The sequence below is a fragment of the Phycodurus eques genome, chromosome 20 (genome assembly GCF_024500275.1).
Source record: "Phycodurus eques isolate BA_2022a chromosome 20, UOR_Pequ_1.1, whole genome shotgun sequence".
Taxonomy (NCBI): domain Eukaryota; kingdom Metazoa; phylum Chordata; class Actinopteri; order Syngnathiformes; family Syngnathidae; genus Phycodurus; species Phycodurus eques.
In genome coordinates this window covers 3,289,595-3,308,961 of record NC_084544.1, presented here as the reverse complement: position 1 = coordinate 3,308,961, position 19,367 = coordinate 3,289,595, and the positions used below count along the sequence as shown (strand labels likewise).

Sequence of the window (19,367 nt, the reverse complement as noted above, 5' to 3'; positions counted from 1 at the left end):
CCATGCGCGCGCACCGTCGTCGCTCGCCGCCATGTCCTACGGTGGCCGCCGCATGCACGCATGCAGCCCTCTGCTTTGGTCACTTTATTGGGGACCCACGCACAGTATAGCTTTATTGTTACTCGGTCAACTAGCGTGACTGAGAAGGGGGGGGGGGGCGCATGCGCAGATGGAGAGAGCTGAGGAGCGATGTCGTGACGTTATCGTCCCATGATGCCTTGCACTTGCGACCTTGACTGATGGTGGATGCTGATCCTGCGGATGTTGACGCCACTCCAGCCGTTACCAGGACAACGGAGCATGCACACTATATGTTACATAATTACAAAATATTTTTTCTTTGTTGGTCTTGGGAAAAAAAATTGATCATTTGTAATTATATTTTCCTGTTTTTTTTAAATAACGCGAAATAAACTAAAAAATTAAAATGAAATCAGTTCAAAAATATTTTGTTAACTGTGTATTGTCTACGTATTGTAATGTTTCAATGTAACTTAAAAAAAGAAACTATGAAATCTGTTCAATTGACATGACAAAAATAACATTCCATCAGTTGAATCAATGTATTATTCGTAACTTCATTACACCTTTTAATAAAAATTTAACTATGAATTATCTTATCTTTCAAAAATGTGAACTAAATAAAATCTCATTTTTATGTAAACGAGTTAATTTTTTACAACTACATTTAACTTCAAATTGACCTTGACTCACTAGAATTACATACAATTAAAAACAATTATCCTGACACGAGTACTTTTTATACAATATTTGCTTTTCGAATAAACAATTGTACTTTAGCAGTTCAGTCTCGTTTGTCCTATCAAATTCTAAGAATGCTGCCCCCTTGTGGACATATGTAGAGGTAGTTTCACTTTTGTTTTGGCTGGAGAAAATTAATATATCATGTTTGCCTCACAGAGATGGACTGTACTCAGTAATTTCATAACATATCATTAGAGGACTAACATTATGATTATTACTGGAGTGTAGCTTTGGTGATTTTGCCGAGTCATGCTTGTGTCACATTGTGGCCAATCGGAGTTTCCGGACCAAGGTGACTTTTTATTTCACTTTTTTTTTTATTTTTTATTTAGGTCCCAAAAAAACATCATAATAACATTATATCAATAATATTAATCCAGAAATTGAAAAAAGGAGAAAAAAATAAAAATTGCTTTTGTGCCCACAGCCTCAAACGTTCGGGAAGGAAGTCCGTCCATTTGTCTGTCCTCCGGGAAACAAAGTCTGTTTGTTGGGGGCGGGGCAAGCTGGGTGTGGCTTCAAGCGTGGGCGCACAGTCTGTTGCCAATCAGGAATGTGGTTGGGGTGTGGGGGGGCTTAGAGGTAAAGAGCTGAGCGTCGTCCGTCTACTGCTGCTGAGACATCTGCGAGAAGAGGAGGAAAGAAAAGGTCAACGCCAGGGACGGGCGAGTAACGTTATCGGGCCCATACCGGCCTTATTTCGAGGTATCTGGTACTCGTGAAGGCTGCCGATACTCGAGGGCGCAAAAAAACGTTTAATTTGGTAAATCCCGGTTTCTTCCGGTTAATTCCAACCGATTTTGTAACGCTGCTCGCGTGTACGTACCTGTTGCGTCTGCGCCTGAGTCTGCGTGTCGGGTCCTCGGCTGGCCAGGCGGCTCAGGATGTTCCTCTCGGACATCTGCAACCGCACGGCCACCGGCGGTATTCGGGCGATGGTCGCCGGGAGGCGCGTCACGTCCGCCTTCATGTCGCTGAGGAGCTCCTCCAGCTGCTTCAGCACTGGCGGCAATGACAACCGCGTTAATATTACTTGAAGGAAGGCCCCGTGCGGGTCATGACATCGGCGCGCTGACAGTAGGAATGCCTCCCTACCCAATATATAGTGAGGTGGCCATTTTGTTGTGCTGCTGTTGTGTAGTAAGTACCTCCACATATTCACAGTTCAGCATTTGGAAAATTGGGCATTAGTGGATTTATGCCCCCTGTTATCCGCTGAAAAACTCCCATTGCTATTTTGTGCTCATTCCAAAATAAAGAACGCATCCTCTTATGTTGACTCGAGTTGAATTTCATTTAGACAAAAGTCGAGTTTTGTCACCACCTTGTCAAAGAACTATGCTGAAGTGAGTTGAGGAGTTTCCTTTGGACAACAATAGCAATTTGCCGTCATCTTGTGGCATCTTAAAAGAGTCCAAAAATTACTTTCGCTCAATTGAGGAGTTTCATTCAGACAAAATGCGTGCTTTGCCACCATCTTGAGGGATTTTGTTGCCTCGGAACTATGTTGTAGCAAATTGAGGAATTTCATTGACACAGAACTAACGTGTTAATAATTCTCATCCCACTCGGACTGACCTTTGTGCAGGACGGCGTTGGCCGGCTTGTTCCCCGACATGGACTCTTTGCTGAGATGCTGGTGCGACTCGGCCAAGCACTCCACCTCGCTGAAGCGCGTGTTGAGCGCCATGGAGGGGTGCGAGGGGTCTTCGGACATGTTGAGGTAGGCGGCGCGACGCAGCTGCTCCTCGATCACCAGCGCCTGCTCCAAGAGCTGCGGCGAGGCGACGGCCAACGGTTAACGACAGACTGCTTTTTGGTTTCTTTCTTGGTGTATTGATTCACAAGAACTTAGGCGTGCCGCGAGAAATGACCCAATTCATTAACGCAAAATAAATTAAATGCATCTTAAATTAAAACAATTAAAAATAAGAAAAATAAAAAATGGGCCGATTGTGTCAGGAAGAGTATCGGGTATCAAAACTGTGCCAAACAAATTACACAAGCCTTGATGGGGCAACCCAAAAGACAAAATACGGTAAACAAAATATTTGTTTTCTAATTTGAAATTAATTTCGATGATTTAATTAAAAACAAAACAAACAAGTTGAATTAACCTTTATTGAACCGTACTTAATTGATTTTCAAAATTACTTCAAATTATGACTTCTAGTACTATATATTATTAATTTACATTTATAAAATTTTAATCTAAAAATTGCAAACCCCAAAAAAACTAACGGTGAATTACTTTTTCTTTTTAATAAAGTTGAACTCATCAATTGATGGGGGGGGGGGGGGAGAAAAATAAATAAAATTCCGCACCCTGAAATTTACTTTTCCATTTTAAGTAACTTGACAAAAAGACAAACACAGAAATTGGAAAAAAATGGAAACAGTTTACTACAAATAACATTAAACATGGTAAACATATTTCATTTTTTTAAATTAATTTCAAATATTATAAATTTACATCAAACTTAATTTAGAAAAAAAAAAAACTATCCTGACAGGTAAATTTACATCTTTTATATCTCTTGCAGGAAGTGATCCAATTTGATTGAATTATTTACGATCTAATTATGTCCGTTTGTTCATTTATCTTTGCCAGCGACGGATAGAAAAACGAAATGCTCTTCCACGAGTTGGCACTGAAGTAAATTGGGACAAGATCATCATTATTCCAGTTAATAGACTTTTTACAAAATGGTTGTTATGCGGTTCGGTGTGCGATTTTCGTAATGTCAAATATGTGCAGAGCGAAAGGTTGCGAAAGCGTGGCGTGGCGGGCCTCGGTACCTTGAACCTCCTGGCCAGGAACTTGTTCTTGATTTCCAGGAAGTTGCCTCGGTTCATCTCGCCTTTGAAAGGCTCGTTGAGGATGGCGAACTTGACGTCGTTCTGGATGTCCTGCCAGCGAGCGTAGCCGTGTCTGAGGAGCGCCGCCGTCAAGGTCAACGACAACATCGAGAAGAATTAAAGCTGTCGAGGAAAGGGAACCTTGACATCATGCCCCGCCCACAGATGGTGTCGTCTGAATTTAAAAAAGGCATTTTATCTTGGCCCTTCTGTCTGAAATACCCTTCACCCATTTGGGTGAACTCCCCAGAATCTGAGTTCATTCACTTTCCAGGCGTGGCGAAAAGGATACTGGATGATTCCGGCGAGCAGCCAGTAGTCATGGCGACGGTGCCAGATCTCGTTGGTCTTCTTGGTGACCGTGGCGGCACGCTCTTCGTTTTGCCACAGTGAGTGAAGCTCTGGACAGACGAGACTTCACGTCAATCAAGGAATGACATTTGACCTTTCAACGTATAGTGTGTGTGTGTGTGTGTGTGTGTACCTGTGAATCCTCCGTCCGCAATGTTGAACATGAAACGGCCCTTGGCCTTCTTCTTCTCCTCGATGGCGGCGGCGCTCTCCTTGCCGCTGTCGCCGTTCTGCAGCTTTTGGGCCTCCTCGGCTTTCGGCGCCTCCTTCTCCTCCTTGGCGGCTGCCGAGAGAACGCGGGCACGTTCAACAACCGCAAGAGAGAGATGACGTCATCACACTGAGAACTAATCAGGAGGCGCTACCTTTCTTGTCGTCTGCGGGCGGAGTCGTGTCCATCTTCTCGGACGTGTCTTCTGGGGAAAACAACAAAAAAATTTTTTTTATGAATTGTTATAGGAGCTTGGTTATCACACCCAATGTGGGCTGTGTTGTTGAAAACGCAAAAGTAAAATTTAAAAAAAGTTCACCTTTGACGTCAGACTCCTGACTTTTGGACTCGGGACCAAGGCTCTTTGCCTCCGAAGGCGAGGCGGAGTCGTCTCTGCCTCGCGGACTCTTCTTGTCGCTCTCACCGTCCTTGGCGCTCTCGGCTTCTCCGTTGGCGGCTTTGTCCGCTTCCGCGGGCTCGTCCGCCTTCTTGTCCTCCGACGGAGTTTTGTCGTCGTCGTCGTCGGGGATGGCGATGACCTCGCCGGCGTTCTTTGCAGCGTCTTTGCCGTTCTTGTCCGCCTCGCCGTCTTTCTTCAAGTCTTTGTCTCCGTCCCTGACGGCCTCGTCGCTTTTCGACTCGTCGCCCGCAGCGGGCGTGTTGGGCTGCGTGTCGGCGGGCGTTCCCGTGGACGGCGTCTTCCCGGGCGAGTCGGGCTGAGAGGCCCGCTTGTTCTCCTCCAGCTCGGCCATCCACGGCAGCGACCACTGGCCGTTGACGTGCTCGAACTCCTGAACCTTCTTACGGATGAGCGACATGACGCCGATGCGGGTTAGCACGTGTTGCCGTGACAACCCTTCCCGGGGGACGCCGTCGGCGAAGGTCTCGGCGCCGTCGGCTCCGGGCTCGCAGAGGTGCCGCATGAACAGAGACACGTAGGCCTTGAACTCTTTCTCCGACTTCCCTCGCAGGTCTCGGACCAACCACTGCGTGGTGAAGGCATCCTGCGGCGGCATGCCGTAACGCATCACCGCGTTCAGGAAGGCCTTCCTCTGCCGGGAGTTGAAGCCCAGCACCTGTGCGACATTTCAACTTAGTATTCGGACGTTGTAAAACTTTTTGGGGTGGTACCATTTTTTAAACGTACAATATAAATATCCCATTCTGAAACACCGTGTGCTGCTGGTCCGAAAAGGAGTAGGAAGTCAAATTTAATTAAAACGTTACAATTACTTTACTAAAGTCAAGAGTTCATCTAGAACTGCAAACCGACATGCAGACAATGTGCGCAATCTCCACATCTATTTTTACCCACATATAAACACTCATTTATACATACACTAAACAATTCAATTGTTGTTCTGAGAGTGAGAAAAACAAAAAAATCAAAAAAAGGAAAAAAAGAGAGTGAGGGGCTCTCACCTCAATGTTGCCTCCCACCCTGGCCAGCAGGGGGGGCAGTGGCTTGTCTTTGTCGTTCCTCAGGCCTTTCCTGTTCGGTCTGCGTGAATTGGCTGCATGGGACAGACGGACAAGTTGAAACGCAGCGTGACCTCAAAGTCTAAATATGAATAAATCAAGATTACTAAAGCAGTAGATGTGTTATGGCGATCAGTTTTATTCACGTCAATCGGCTCGGCGGATGTGGAGGCGAGAAAGAATTGCGTACGCAGCTCCGTTTGGACTGGCGTATCATAACTGCGCGGACACGAAGACCACGTTCTTACCTTCCGATCGCTCGTCAAAGTCCTCGTCTCCCTCCTCGGAGGCCACGGAGTAATCCGACTGGCCGTCCGACTGGTCGTCCTGCCAGTCGGCTCTGTCCTCCTGCGAGCCGTCGTTGTAGTTGACCTGCTTGCGGATGCGCTTGCCCTTGCCCAGGTTGCGGGCCAAGTCCTCCTGCTGCTGCTCGTAATGGTGGCGCAGCAACTTTTCCCAGTAGTCGGGGTCCACGCTCTCCTCCTGCTTAATGATCTCGCGCTGCACCTCCTCCTCCTCCTCGTCCTCGTCCTTCACCACGTACTGCGCCACCTTGAAGGAGCTCAGGTACTCGTTCATGCTCTGCAGCTCCGTGTCGTCGGTGGCGTCCTGGTTCCTGTCCAGCAGCCGGTCGATGGCCTTGTCGTCGTAGTGGATGACGCTGCTGTCCTCCTCCTTGTTCTCGCCCTCGCCCTCGTCTTTGAAGAGCTCCTCCGTGCCGAACTTGAGAATGTCGTCCAGTTCCTGCTTGGACATGGAGCCCGTCTTGGAGCCCAGGCCGGGTCGGACCACCAAGTGGGTGAGCATCATCTTCTTCTTGGCCACCTGCGTGATCCTCTCCTCCACCGAGGCCTTCGTGACGAAGCGGTAGATCATGACTTTTTTGTTCTGACCGATTCGATGAGCTCTGCTGAAAGCCTGGATATCGTTGTGAGGATTCCAGTCCGAGTCGTAGATGATGACGGTGTCGGCGGTGGCCAGGTTGATCCCCAGACCTCCGGCCCTGGTGGACAGCAGGAAGGCGAACTGCTGAGCGCCGGGAGCGTTGAAGCGGTCGATGGCCTCCTGTCTCATCCCTCCCGTGATGCTGCCGTCGATACGCTCATACTTGTAGCCCTCGTTCTCCAGGAAATCCTCCAGGAGGTCCAGCATCTTGGTCATCTGAGAGAAGATGAGCACTCGGTGTCCTCCGTCCTTCAGCTTCCTCATCATCTTCTGCAGCAACATCAGTTTCCCAGCCGCCTTAATGAGCGAGCTGCCGTCGTACATCCCGTTGGGCAACTTGGGAGCTTCCATTGCCGCTCCGGGGAAGAGGAAGGGGTGGTTGCAGCACTTCTTGAGGTCCATGACCACGTTAAGCAGCGAAACCTGGTTCCCTCCTCCTTTGGTGTTGAGAGCTTCAAAGTTCCTGGTCAGGATAAATTTGTAGTATTTCTTCTGCTGCGGGCTGAGCTCCACCCGGAGGATGAGCTCCGTCTTGGAGGGCATGTGCTTGAAGACGTCGGCCTTGAGCCTCCTGAGCATGTGCGGACCCAGCATGTCGTGCAGCTTCTTGATCTGGTCCTCTTTGGCGATGTCGGCAAACTCCTCCAGGAAGCCCTCCAGGTTGCTGCGGACGCAAATCAATTCACACTTCAGTCATCGGAAAACAAAGCGGTGAGAGAAGAGCGAAGGAGCCGTGCTGACCTGAACCTCTCTGGCGTGAGGAAGTTGAGCAGGTGGAAAAGTTCCTCCAGGTTGTTTTGTAGCGGCGTTCCGGTGAGCAGCAGCTTGTGTTGCAGGGGGTAGTTGTTCAAGACGCGGAAAAACTGCAGGAAACCACGGGAAAAACATGTCGGGTTGAATGGCGATTGTGACCGGATGGCGGCAAACCGGTGCTGTGCAGTGTCAGTACCTTGGACTGGTTGTTCTTCAGCCGATGGGCCTCGTCCACTACCAAACAGGCCCAGTCGATGGAGCCTAGCACGGCCATGTCGATGGTGATCAGCTCGTAGGATGTCAGCAAGACGTGGAACTTGATCGATGAATCTTTCTGTTTTGGGGGGGAATAAATAAAATAATTACAAAAATCAGCCGATCATTGCACTACACTACCGTACACAGGCAAGTCTGAATTAGTAGTAGCAGTCGTTTGAAGCTCTATAATTACTATAACATTTGTTTTCCATGAGCCCATGGCATTTCGCACTATGTTAGCATTTGCACAATTGTTCTCAGTCTTTACACACGTTTTCAGCACTTATCTTCAAAAGATATTTAATGTATTTAGAAATAAAACAACAGTGACTTTGGTTCAACTTTAAGAGCGGGGCAGGTATGTATTCAAAAAGAATACGTGTGTTTAAAGTGTGTTTCCCCCCCCACATGTTCTCTCAATATCATTCAGCACCATCTGCTCCCACCTTCATCCTGGAGGCTTTCTTCCCTCCCCGGATGGCGTTGTCCTCGAAGGAGAACTCGTTCTCTCTGATAACGGCCCTGCTGTCTTTGTCCCCCACGTACGTAACCACGTACATGTCGGGCGCCCACATCTCAAACTCCCTTTCCCAGTTGATGATGGTGGAGAGCGGCGCACTGACCAGGAAGGGACCCTTGGAATGACCCTGGGGGTGCAGAGGAGGGCGCACGTGTTATTCGCGAAGACGTGAATGAAACGTAACAGCTGATCCGGCAAAACAAAATCAGATCTGTTGATTTTACTCTCGCGCATGTGACTTGCGCACACCAATGCAGGTGACAATATTCCCAAGTTTTGGTAATTTCCATTGATAGAATAAAAACAGGGACACAAAGAAACTACGCAGAGAAGCAATATTAGAAGCTTCCTTGTGTGCATTTCAGCCTCCCACCTCCAGGTGGCAGCAGTCTCACACGCCAGCAACCTGAATGACAATTGACTGTTTGATGTTGACAAATTTGCTTCACACAAAATGGCTGAATGGCATCAGGCCTCCGGCCATCACACTCACACACACAAAGCCTCCTTTGTCAGGGCGACGTTCCACTGAACCCTTTTAAGCAGGTCTGTCCAAACGGCTTTCTTTCAAGGGTCACAGAGCAAAACTGAAGGACGCAAGGGCCACTGTGACATTGCTCAATGTACTAAACAGGCTAAAACCAAACCAAGCAATTTGATATTGTTTTCCTAAATATAGTTACGGCAAATGAGCTGCCCACCGGACTTTGGTCGGCCCTGCTCTTACGTGATGTTTAGCTTGGAGTGTCAGAAGGGAAGTCGACAGCCAAGCGCCACCCACCTCTTTATACAGCGAGTAGAGGAAGACAGCGGTCTGGACCGTCTTGCCCAGCCCCATCTCGTCGGCCAAGATGGTGTCAGTGCCCTGCGCCCAGGAGAAGCGCAGCCAGTTGAGGCCCTCCAGCTGGTAAGGGTGCAGCGTGCCGCCCGTGCTGTCCAGATAGTCGGGCTGACGCTCGAACTTGATGGTGGGCTGGCGACAGAATGACAAGACGGACGGGTGAGCGAGCGGCGGCAGAAAATCAATCAAAAGCGACAAATTGCGTCCCGCCATTATTTCAGAGGGCAATGTACATCAGCTAGCTCGCACTACTTCATATCTAATCCTCACTCACTAGAGTGCCATGTGAAAACAAGTTACATTTTGAGTGAAAAGACTGCTGAGCAAATTGTTAATCAGGAATCATCTGGCAATCACATGCCGCAGAACACTTCTTTTCACTATGACTGCTTGCTTGTCAAAATAAGCTAAATGTTACATCGACACGAGTCATGCTTCTTTGTGTTCATAACTGTCATAAGCATGTATTATCTATAGATATATATATAAAAAAAAGACTTCAAAATGAGCGTACATCGACGACGGGGTTCTCCGGCGGTCTGTCGGGACGCTTCACACGCCCTTTCACCTTGATCTTCTTCCCGGGTTTGCCGTCGTCGCCCATCATGAGCTCTCTGCGAGAGAAGTGAGACACGTGTTAGGGGACGGCAAAAGGTCACCAACGGGTTGCTCTGGCTCGAACCTGTGGTTCCAGTACTGCAGCTTGTACGTGTCAAAGTCGGGAATGTCCATGTCCTCCGCCTCCCAGGTGGCCTGGTCGTACGCCAGCTCCCGCCACTTGATCAGGTAGTGGACGTTGTTCTTTCTGTCCACGCTGCAGGCAACACAATCAGCCATGGAAATAAAAACGTGGCACCGGTTCTTGTACATCCAAAGAAATAACAGGGGCGGAAGACAATGATACCCAAGCCTAAGAATTATATGAAAATCCGTAGGGCGCGTGCCGACCTGTGGTTGAGGATGCGGTGGATCATCAGCCACTCCATCTTAATTCCGAATCGGAGGAACTTCTCGTCCAATTGCGCATAAATGGGGTCCTTGTTCTTCCTCTTGTCGCTCTTGTCTTCCTCCCCGTCGCCAAAGTCGATGGGCGGCGGCTCGTCCATGTCGTTCTTCCTCTGGTAGTTCCTGAACATCACCTGACAATGGAGCTCCAGCTGGTGGAGGACGGGCAACACCTTAGTGGGCAGCGTTTCTAAACTTGGTGCGCACCTATGACTTGTGTTTTTTTGCGCATTTGGGTTTGCTGTATTGCCACACACCTGCAGCTCGGTGACCCACGAGCAGTGCCAGTAGGACATGTTGAACCATTTGGCGAAGAACTCTCGCTCGGGCCGCCCTGCCAGCGGGGCGGGGTCGGGCGCGTCCGCCGGGAGCTCCGGCGGTCGGGGTACCGGTGTCGAAGGAGGAGGTTCTCCCCACTGCCACGTCAAGATCTTCTGGACCTTCCCCTTCATGGGGGGGCACTGCGGCAGGAGGAAAAGTCTCGCAGCGGATCGTGGAGATTTACAATCGGCGGCGTTCCCGGCGCACACTCACCAGGCAGCGCGGGCAGATCCACTCTCCGTTGGGGATCTCGGGCAGCGGAGGGTTGAGGCAGTGGATGTGGTAGGACGACGGGCACGAGTCGCAGCAGAGGAGCTCGCCTCCGTCCTTGCACACCCTGCAGAACTCCATGTGGTGGTCGTCCTCCTCCATCTCCCCGCCGTCGCCGTTGTCCTCCTCGCCTTCCGACACCTCCTCCTTCGCCTCCCACTGGATGCCCTCCTTCTCCTGAAGAGCCGGGACACCGTTTAGTTCATATTTGCTTACCACTATTGTTATGCATGAATCTGCCACCACGCCGTCAGTTATTTTTATGCATTAGCCAATTTAAAGTGTTTACAATAGCTTGAGAACAAATCTATTAAACCTTTTGAAATGAAGACAGACGAAAACTCCGCCTCTTGCCTCACTCTGCGGGAGCTGTGCGGCTTTATGTCCCCTCAAGATTGAAAGCGTGGATGTTTTTTTTTAGACGAGTGAAATTAGGTTAGCCAAATTTGAGTAAGTCTGTTGTTTTGTTAAAAATGAATCGTTTATTTATTACATCACTCTGGCTCTGAGACGCTTTAAAAAAATAAAAAATAACAACAATAAAAAATAAAATTTGGGAAAATGATGATAAAGTAATTTGCTTTTGTGAAGTATCAAAGGCCTTTAGTCTGGTCTGGGCAAAGTGTACCTGTGGTGCTATTCCAAAAATAAAGCATATTTTGTTTTCAGAGCAAAATGAAATCAAAAGTGTTACGGTTTCCAGCAGTTTCATCACAACATAATCTTTTGATCAGGCACTTTGAGCCACAACAACAAGCGCTCGACACCCGCTGGTTTAATTCTTTTCATACACGCGCCATCTCCACAGACAGCGGACATAAGACAGAGCGAGTTTTGCTTACGCAGTGCGGACAGCTCCAGGTGCCCTCGGGCGCTTTCTCCATGTCGGGGTCCAGGCAGACCATGTGGTAGGCTCTGGGACACGTGTCACACAGGATGATCTCGCCGCCCTGCTGACACACCTCGCAGTAGTCCTGGTGGTCCGTCTCATAGCCGTCCGCATCCTCAGCTTGTGGGAGAAACGGAAACACTTAGGCTCAAGGTACTTGACTGCAGAGTTAATTTTGTTGCCCAAAAAAATCCGTCCGTTTTTTTATCCCCCTCGTGAAAACAAGACGAGGACTAAATAAAAGTGGACTCGTACGGAAAGTCGTCTTCGGGCACGTTACCTTTCTTCCTCTTGGGCTTGGCCTTGGACGAAGGCTTCTTTTTGCTGCGACTGCTCCGGCTGTTGGAGCCTTCGGAGACGGAGACACTGTTCATGCTGCCGTCCTCAAAGTCGCTGTCCACGTCGGGCTCGTCCTCTTCGCTCTGAACCGAGACCACGCGCAAGACTCGGAATTAGTGTGCGCGTCTTAACACCAAAACCGGTAACGGATGAATTTGTTATTCTAACATTCCAATTTTTCTGCAAAATGAATTCCTATAGCACACATGGTAGTTACTTTTAATTGGCCTTAGGATTTGATAAATTCTTCCCCTGTCTCGTACCGATGAGCGTTTCCGCTTGCTGTTGAAGCCTCCCAGCTTGATTTTCAAAGGAGCCACTTTCTTGGTCTTTGCGTTGTTCTTCTTCTCTTGTTGTTTCTGCGAAGCTTTAGACTTTTTGCGGGCGTTGGGACCTGCGCGAGACGAAAGAAAGCTGCCGTCAGCTGAGCTCAGTAGACAATCTCCCGAGTCATAAAGCGCTACCCGAGCCGTACCTTTGCCTTCCTTGGTCTTGGCCTTGCGCAGCGGCGGCGCGGGGGGTTGCTGGGGCTCCGCCGGGGCGGCGGCGGGGGGCGGGGCGGCCTCGGCCACCATGGTGTCGACGGCGGCGGGTACGTTTGCCGTTGCCAGAGCGGCATTGGCGGCGGCGGCTCCCCTCAGGGGGTTGTTGGTGCTGAACTCCCGCCACTTGGCGCCTAGAACCATCATCATCTTGGACACGGCGATTTTGGGGTTCTTGGCGGCGATGAGCGGCCTGGATGGAAGCGACGCAACACGGATGCTTAGTTGCCCACAGATTATTTTGAAATTTCAACTGAATGACCTCAACTCTCTGCGAGTGGCGCATTAGCGGAATTAATCAACAGAGTGAAAACGTGAGCATCTCTACCTGACAATCTGACTGAAGGCCTTGTAGTTCGTCAGAGAGCGATAGTCCTCCTCGGTGAAAATGTGATCGATGTCCTCCATGCCCCAGTTCTCCAGCAGCTGGGAGGACGACTTGGGCTCCTGCACGGAAACCACAGGGGTTTAAAATAAATAAAAGACATGACAAGAGGTCCATTTCTCCTCAGTGTCTGCAGTCTTATCGCGATTGCTGATGTGACAAACGTCCGTATGCCACGGCTCCATCTGTGAAGAATTTCAAAGCATTTTCTTGTGCCTTAATCATCCATCTTTGTTTCTGGATGGTTTCGCGGGGCCAAAACGCACCTGGCACACTTTCCTGAGTTTGTCCGAGCGAGCAAGGCAAATTTGCTCAAAATGGTTGGAAGAATCTGGACAGATTAGGAAAAAGATTTGTCTTCCCTTTTCCTTTCCACCAACTAAAGTCAGCTTTTGCGTTAATAAAATGTGAGTATTTTTCCAGGTACTGCGGCTTGGCAGAGGAAGGATACGCAAAACATGATGACAAAGAATGATTGCCGCCGGACACAATACTTCCAATACAACATCGCATATCTTATTGGCAGCACCGCCATCACACTTTGACAAATTCAAGGTAACGTGAACACATTAGCATCACGCCGTCTTTAGATGAAAATCGGCAACCAGTTACGGGACTTCACGTGTCAGGTGACCGGCACGGCGAGCATCAGTTCGTTTCCGCTGATGTTACTTCACAAACGCGACAAAGAGCAGAGAGTAATTTTACTGTTGTACTACTACGTTTTGAGTGTATTTAGAAAAATTCTATTGTTTTCTTTTTACGTTTACTAATGTACTCAGAGAGCCCATTCAATGGGGGGAGAAAAAATAATTTTAGAGCTCCAATTGCAATACCTTGACAATGTGAATGTGAAACCAGCTCATGCCGATTCTCTTTATTCATACTGTGCAAGATGACGGGTTGTCTCTCCGTCTCCGCTCCAAATGATGCAAAACTAAAGCTGTGGTCCCAATTTGCAGTCTCCACGAGGAGCCTGAATGCAACGGGGGCGTCTCTACAAATGAATGAAAATGATTTTCTAACCCAAAACGAGGAGGGGAAAAAATTGTTTTAAAAAAAGGGTCAAGAAGACAGAACGGTGCGGTGTGGCGGCAGACAGGTTGCCATGGAAACTGCATATATGCATTACACGCCCCAGACACACATGCAACATCTCCCCCCCCCCGCCTCAGTAAGTGTCATGAAGTAGGAGGCTCCCTATTGGCTGGCCCGGCTCTTTGTTTAACCATCGCTCATATCACATCCATGACAGGTGAGACAAAGAGAAAACAAAAAGGCCAAAGTTAATTTCCCAAATACACGCAGCCATTATGAGCTTGGTGATATTACAGCACGATAAAAGGTGGAGCTCAGGAGGAAGATTGCGTCCACGTACGATTTTTAAAACCGGACTCAACACTTTACGTGACAAAACAGCGGCTTGAGCTTAAATGTCTTCAACGTCAACTACCTGTGCAAAACAAGTGTTTTTCATGCTCAACCGTTTCACAACTAGTGAGAGACCACTCGCATGACAGCCAAAATATGAAATCATCCCCGTATTACAAGCCGGTACAGAGCATTTTAACAGATTTTTCCCCAATCAAGACCCGCACAATATTGTGTTTTGTGAAAATACAAGCACCGAATCTACCAAAAGAATGTGCAGACTTTTATTTCAGCAGAAAAGTTTGATTCTAGCTTTTTATGTTCCGGAGTAATCAACAGTAGAACATCGGTTGGTTTCTCACCAAAAAGATAGACGAGCTTTTTGTAAGACGTAAAAATGTCAAGCAGGACAGCGCCTTGGACATTAATAGTTTGGGCTTTTGTGACGCGTCAAACTATAAAACCACAAAAAAAAAGCCTGTGAAAAGGGCTTCTGGTGGCAAAATAAGACTCAACATATCACGTTAAGCATCAGTGGCTTTTTTTTCTTTTTTTTTAATAAACATGGCGTTCACCATTCACTCCATGATCTGTGTCGTGTTCTCATGATCATGACACACACTGTTTAAATCATACATACTATCCTGAGTGGCAGGTGCCAAAACACGCATTTCTCTCCCTCATAACGGACGTGACAGGCTGAGATTCACCTCATCTTTGATCGTCTCCTCAAAACCTGTGCCGATGTCAAAACCAAAGCGATGCCGTGTAGCCACCAACAGCGATGAGTCATTACACTGGTTTACAAACGTGAATTTCACAGACAAGCTGGGCGAGACCCTCTTCCGCACCCACCAGCAGTGGCAGTAGACGGTTGGATACCAGTTGATGAATACAAACGTCCACAGCACAAGTTAATGCTTGCCAACTCGGCCCAGTGGCACTATTGTTTTTTTTCTTTTTACTGAATTACTTGGCTTCCACGGAAATACAGTACAGCTCATTTGTAAATGAATTACACAGTTTGAGGGCAGCGCCAAGGCCCACTGCAGCTCACAAACACAACCTGCTTTAACAGGCGGAACACAAAGGCACGCCAGAACACACACACACACACACACACAAGGGTTTTTAATGTAAACAAACTTCTATTTGTTTGTTTCCTAACGACATCATCTTGATAACTTTTAAGTACCTGTGAGATTAAACAAATTGGCCGTCTGGTCCGATTTTGTGTCATAAATGGCTGGGCAATTAGACCTGCTAAAGTCAGTCTCTTTCTCTCTCTCTGTCTAATACAAATGCAATTTTAATTGATTTCTTCCCCATTTAGTTTTAGAAAAATCTAATAAAAATAACATTCTAAACAAGGCTTGCTTTGCATTTTTTTTCTCCCCCTTCTGGGATTTTTTATTTTTCTACTTAATCCCCAAAAACGTTTTGAAACTGGTTTTTAACTCCAGCAAGAAATCGCCTCCACTTCTACAGAAAAGAAAATTATTGTACTCCTCACATACGTGTAAATAAGTACTTCCTCTTGAAAAAGCAAATGTCTACAGCAACATTCAGCGCCATTGGCCGTGCAAAACAACTTTGCTCATGTAGTCTGTTTTTTAGCGGGAATTAAACTCACTTGTCGCTCTCTTTACAAGTAGTTGCTAGAGGGGGGGGAAAGTGGCTAAATATAGAGCCCAAATCGCAAAGTTGGCAACACTGACTGTGCTTTTTTGTAAACTAGCTCCTCTCCCTTTGCAGCTATGTTGTTAACGTAAGCAGTGCACATCAGCGGGGATACGCTTTAAACTATGGAGGCCACACACACTGGCAAAAAAAAAACACAAATAAATAAATCCTCCAGGCAAATTAATTTGAATGAATTGATAGTATCGATTACTCGCTCTGCCGTGTTCTAAAGCACATAACGCTCATCTGGGTCTCCTCACCGAGAAGTCGTCATCGTCGTCGTCCTCCTCTTCCTCCTCGGGCTCGGGCTCCTTCTTCTTGGCCGAATTGCGTTCGGCCCCGCTGCGCTTCTTCTCTTTGCTGCTGCCGGCCCGCTTCTTCTTCTTGCGTCCCGGCGTGTAGTCGCTGCCCTCGCTGTCGGAGCGCTGAGCTTGGCCGCCGCCGCCCGTCTCGTCCTCGGCCCCGGCCACGCCCACGCCCACGCGCTCCGGGGAGCTGGTGGGGAGTTCCTGGGAGGCAAGAACCCGATTGGTGGCCCTTTATTACCCACAATGCACGTGGGCCATCCGCAGCCCATTGACTGTGACCTCTGCACTCGTGATACGTTTGCATTAGATGCAGGTGATGCAAATCTTGTGGGTGTATTTGCGTCTATTGCCTCTAAAAAATAAAGGTTCTACATAGTGTCCAAATGTTTGTTTATTTGGACTTGAGCACATAGGGGAATCGCTTTTGGGTACCATTTAGCACCCATTCTGGTGCTAAATACTGTAAATAGTACCGCAAAGTGATTTCGCTAAACTGGAAGTCAAATAACTTTTTTTGTTTGTTTTTTTTACACCAGGCTAATAATATAAAAGACAAAAATCTCACAGCAGACTCCCTCACCCACCCAATAAATAAATAAATAAAAATAAAATTAATAATTATAAACAGCATACCTCTCTGCGCGAGCGCCTCTTGCTGCCTTTATTCTCTCTGCTCTTCTTGGCCTTTTTCTTCTTCTTCACCTTCTGAGGCTCATTCTCCGAAATATCCTCGTCCTCGTCGTCTACAGATTGGGCGAAGAGAGACATTGCGGTGTTAGGACAAACGTGCATAAAACAGTAGGCGTGAGTGGCCGTGTGTAACAATCACGATGCGCGGCTGTTTTGACCATGAGAAACAAACCGCTTGAGCGAGTTTAAACTCACACCCTTTATATGGCCACCACACGCCAACAATTCTTTTGGGTGCTAAAAACAGTAAAACAACCATCATTTAAATCAAAATAAAAAGGCGGCTGTGTAGGAAGCTGTAGGGGACAATTTCATCTTTAGTCTCATGTCCACAATTCCAATTCTGTGGAATTCCTTAACGCTGATTTTTGAATTGATTAAACCATTTTATTATTAAATAACGCCTCAGACTAACAGGCACAAACAATTAGTTCAGGGGCTTCAAATAAATCATCTTCGTTTCACCCAAGTAAAATATTGGCATTTTAGTAGATGAAAAAAGGGGGCTGGCTGTGTGCGGGAGGGATGGAAAATTTCATTCTTCATACTATATCCACCCAGATTATTCTTCTTTTATTTTTCGAACATTAACAGACTTTGGATAGAATTGATTAAAACATTTGATTGCAAATTCAGGACTTAGTGTGAATGGACAACAACTAACTAACTAACTAACAACTAACAATTCCTTCAGGGCTTTAAAACGATGTTTGAGCCTTGTGGCTTACTGAACGCCAACAAACACTAAGTGAAATCAAATTTCAAAAACTTCAGCACACCAGCCTCACTGAGTTCAAGCTAAATGTTTGCACTTAGCACTCGAAGCTAACTGGCGAGGAGTATTTGTTGACAGCCCCACGTAATAACACGCTCATGTTAAAAGCACACAACGCTCCGTATTGTGTTTCTGTTTAAAAGTCTCCCGAGGAAAAGCCAGCACTTTTTTGGGTGGGTTGTTTTTTTGTTTTCTCTTTCCATTTTCTGTTGGCAGCCAAGCAGCCGGCCACGAGGAGGGAGCCGCCGAACGTCATCCGCCAGCTTCCAAGCTAACTGGCTGCCTCCATCTTGTCATCGACACGTAAAGGGGGAAAAAAAAAAAAATACCGGTAGCCCACTTGAGTAAGGCCCGGGCGGGAACATGACGGCGTGACTTCACGACGGGACCACCCTCGTTCTTTTGGGGGTATATGAACATATATATTTCTTTATTTTTAATATTTTTTTAAAGTGACATTTATGCTCGAACTCGACGACGTTTTATCAAGGAGAAGAGCGTAGGCGTTCGCCGGCCGTCGAGCTAACTAACGTTAGCAACCCGGTAGTTAGCCGGGTGCTAAGTGGAGATGATTGATACGAACGTGACAAAACATTAGCACGGCGTGGCTAACAACCGAAGCTCGTCGACGTCGTCTTACCGTGCATTAAGCGCTCCTCCGGCGGAGGGGCTCCATAGTCGTCTCGGTCGTCCTCGCTCCCAGACATCGTGGACAGCAGAAACTTTACTTTTTTTTTTTGCTGTTTAGCTAGCTAGCACTTGAACTAACTAAATTAAAAAGTTGTTTTGTACGACAATAATCCAGAGTTTGATGCCAGCGTTCGTCGAGTCTGTCCAAAGACGGCGTGTGCGGTTCGGAGAGGAGCCGGTCGCGTTTCCACCGAGAACAAAAAAAATAAAAAATAGAAAACGGAAGGGAATGTTTAACAAACGGTGAAAAGCCGGCACACAAAACACTCAGCACGGCGGACAATACATTTTAACTTTAGCCAAACGTCGAAAAAAAACGTATCAGCCGGCTCTCGTTAGTTGCCCACCACCGCCACCATTAGCATGCGAGCTAGCCCGAGCTTGACCCACCGCCAGGTTCACATTATGCGGCCAAACTCAACCAACGACTACAACACTGAAGAAGCGTTGACAAGTCGCCATCATCTTTATCTCCACTCGAGTCCATTGAGGCAAAGTAGCATACTCACAACTTGACACTCCACACTCCCCCTTAACAAAAAAAAAATAATAATAATTCCAGCCTCAGTTGTTGTCTCAATCAATAGTTGGCGGGCGCTGCTTTGTTCAGGTAACGGCGACGTTGGCTCGATTTCACCCGATTTCCTTGTTTTTGTGCGACTGCAGCTGCGTGTGCGCACGACGTCGTTCGTCTCCCCCCTTTTTTTTTTTTTTTTTTTTTTTTTTTTTGGGCGATCTCGCACACGCCCCGCGCGCGCGCACGCACACACAAAGAGATCAGGGGGCAGGCATCCCATAATATCACCCCCCCACCTCCTCCTTTGCCGCACACACATACACACACTTCGCTCACCCCTCCTCCACTCTGCATAGTTACCTTGCAACATACAGACCATAATATTAAACTCACCCCCTCCCTCGCAGTCTCTTCCCCATTCCTCCGTGCACCCCCCCACCCTCCTGGTTACCGTGGTGACGCTCCCCCTCCCACCACTGCTGACATCCCATAATAGCCATGAGCGGAGTCACTAACGTCCCACAATAAGCATAACTCCCCCAAAAAATGCGCGATAGGCAGAGGGCGGGAGGAAACGCCGTCACATGGCAACTGTGCGCG

General features: G+C 47.8%; 1 protein-coding gene across 3 annotated transcripts; it reads right to left on the bottom strand.

The window, feature by feature from the left end:
* Nucleotides 1–1,052: 1,052 nt before the first annotated feature.
* Nucleotides 1,053–19,103, bottom strand: chd4a (chromodomain helicase DNA binding protein 4a). Of its 3 annotated transcripts, XM_061664427.1 has the most exons (28): nt 18,760–19,103; nt 18,201–18,390; nt 16,729–16,838; nt 16,048–16,296; nt 12,677–12,795; nt 12,282–12,541; nt 12,070–12,200; nt 11,748–11,889; nt 11,421–11,587; nt 10,522–10,755; nt 10,245–10,448; nt 9,931–10,139; nt 9,665–9,796; nt 9,497–9,596; nt 8,923–9,114; nt 8,068–8,268; nt 7,560–7,697; nt 7,352–7,473; nt 5,914–7,274; nt 5,609–5,700; nt 4,506–5,262; nt 4,341–4,391; nt 4,109–4,258; nt 3,917–4,025; nt 3,565–3,697; nt 2,344–2,539; nt 1,592–1,767; nt 1,053–1,388 (listed from the first exon to the last, which is right to left on the bottom strand). In XM_061664427.1, the coding sequence occupies exons 2-28, from the start codon at nt 18,265–18,267 to the stop codon at nt 1,371–1,373; spliced, it is 5,820 nt and encodes a 1,939-aa protein (XP_061520411.1). In that variant the 5' UTR covers nt 18,268–18,390; nt 18,760–19,103; the 3' UTR covers nt 1,053–1,370. The 3 variants fall into 3 exon arrangements, with proteins under 3 accessions (XP_061520411.1, XP_061520412.1, XP_061520413.1); XM_061664428.1 differs by having other exon boundaries at nt 4,341–4,388; nt 18,201–19,103; XM_061664429.1 differs by lacking the exons at nt 1,053–1,388; nt 1,592–1,767; nt 2,344–2,539; nt 3,565–3,697 and adding an exon at nt 3,758–3,799 and having other exon boundaries at nt 3,892–4,025; nt 18,201–19,103.
* Nucleotides 19,104–19,367: the final 264 nt, after the last annotated feature.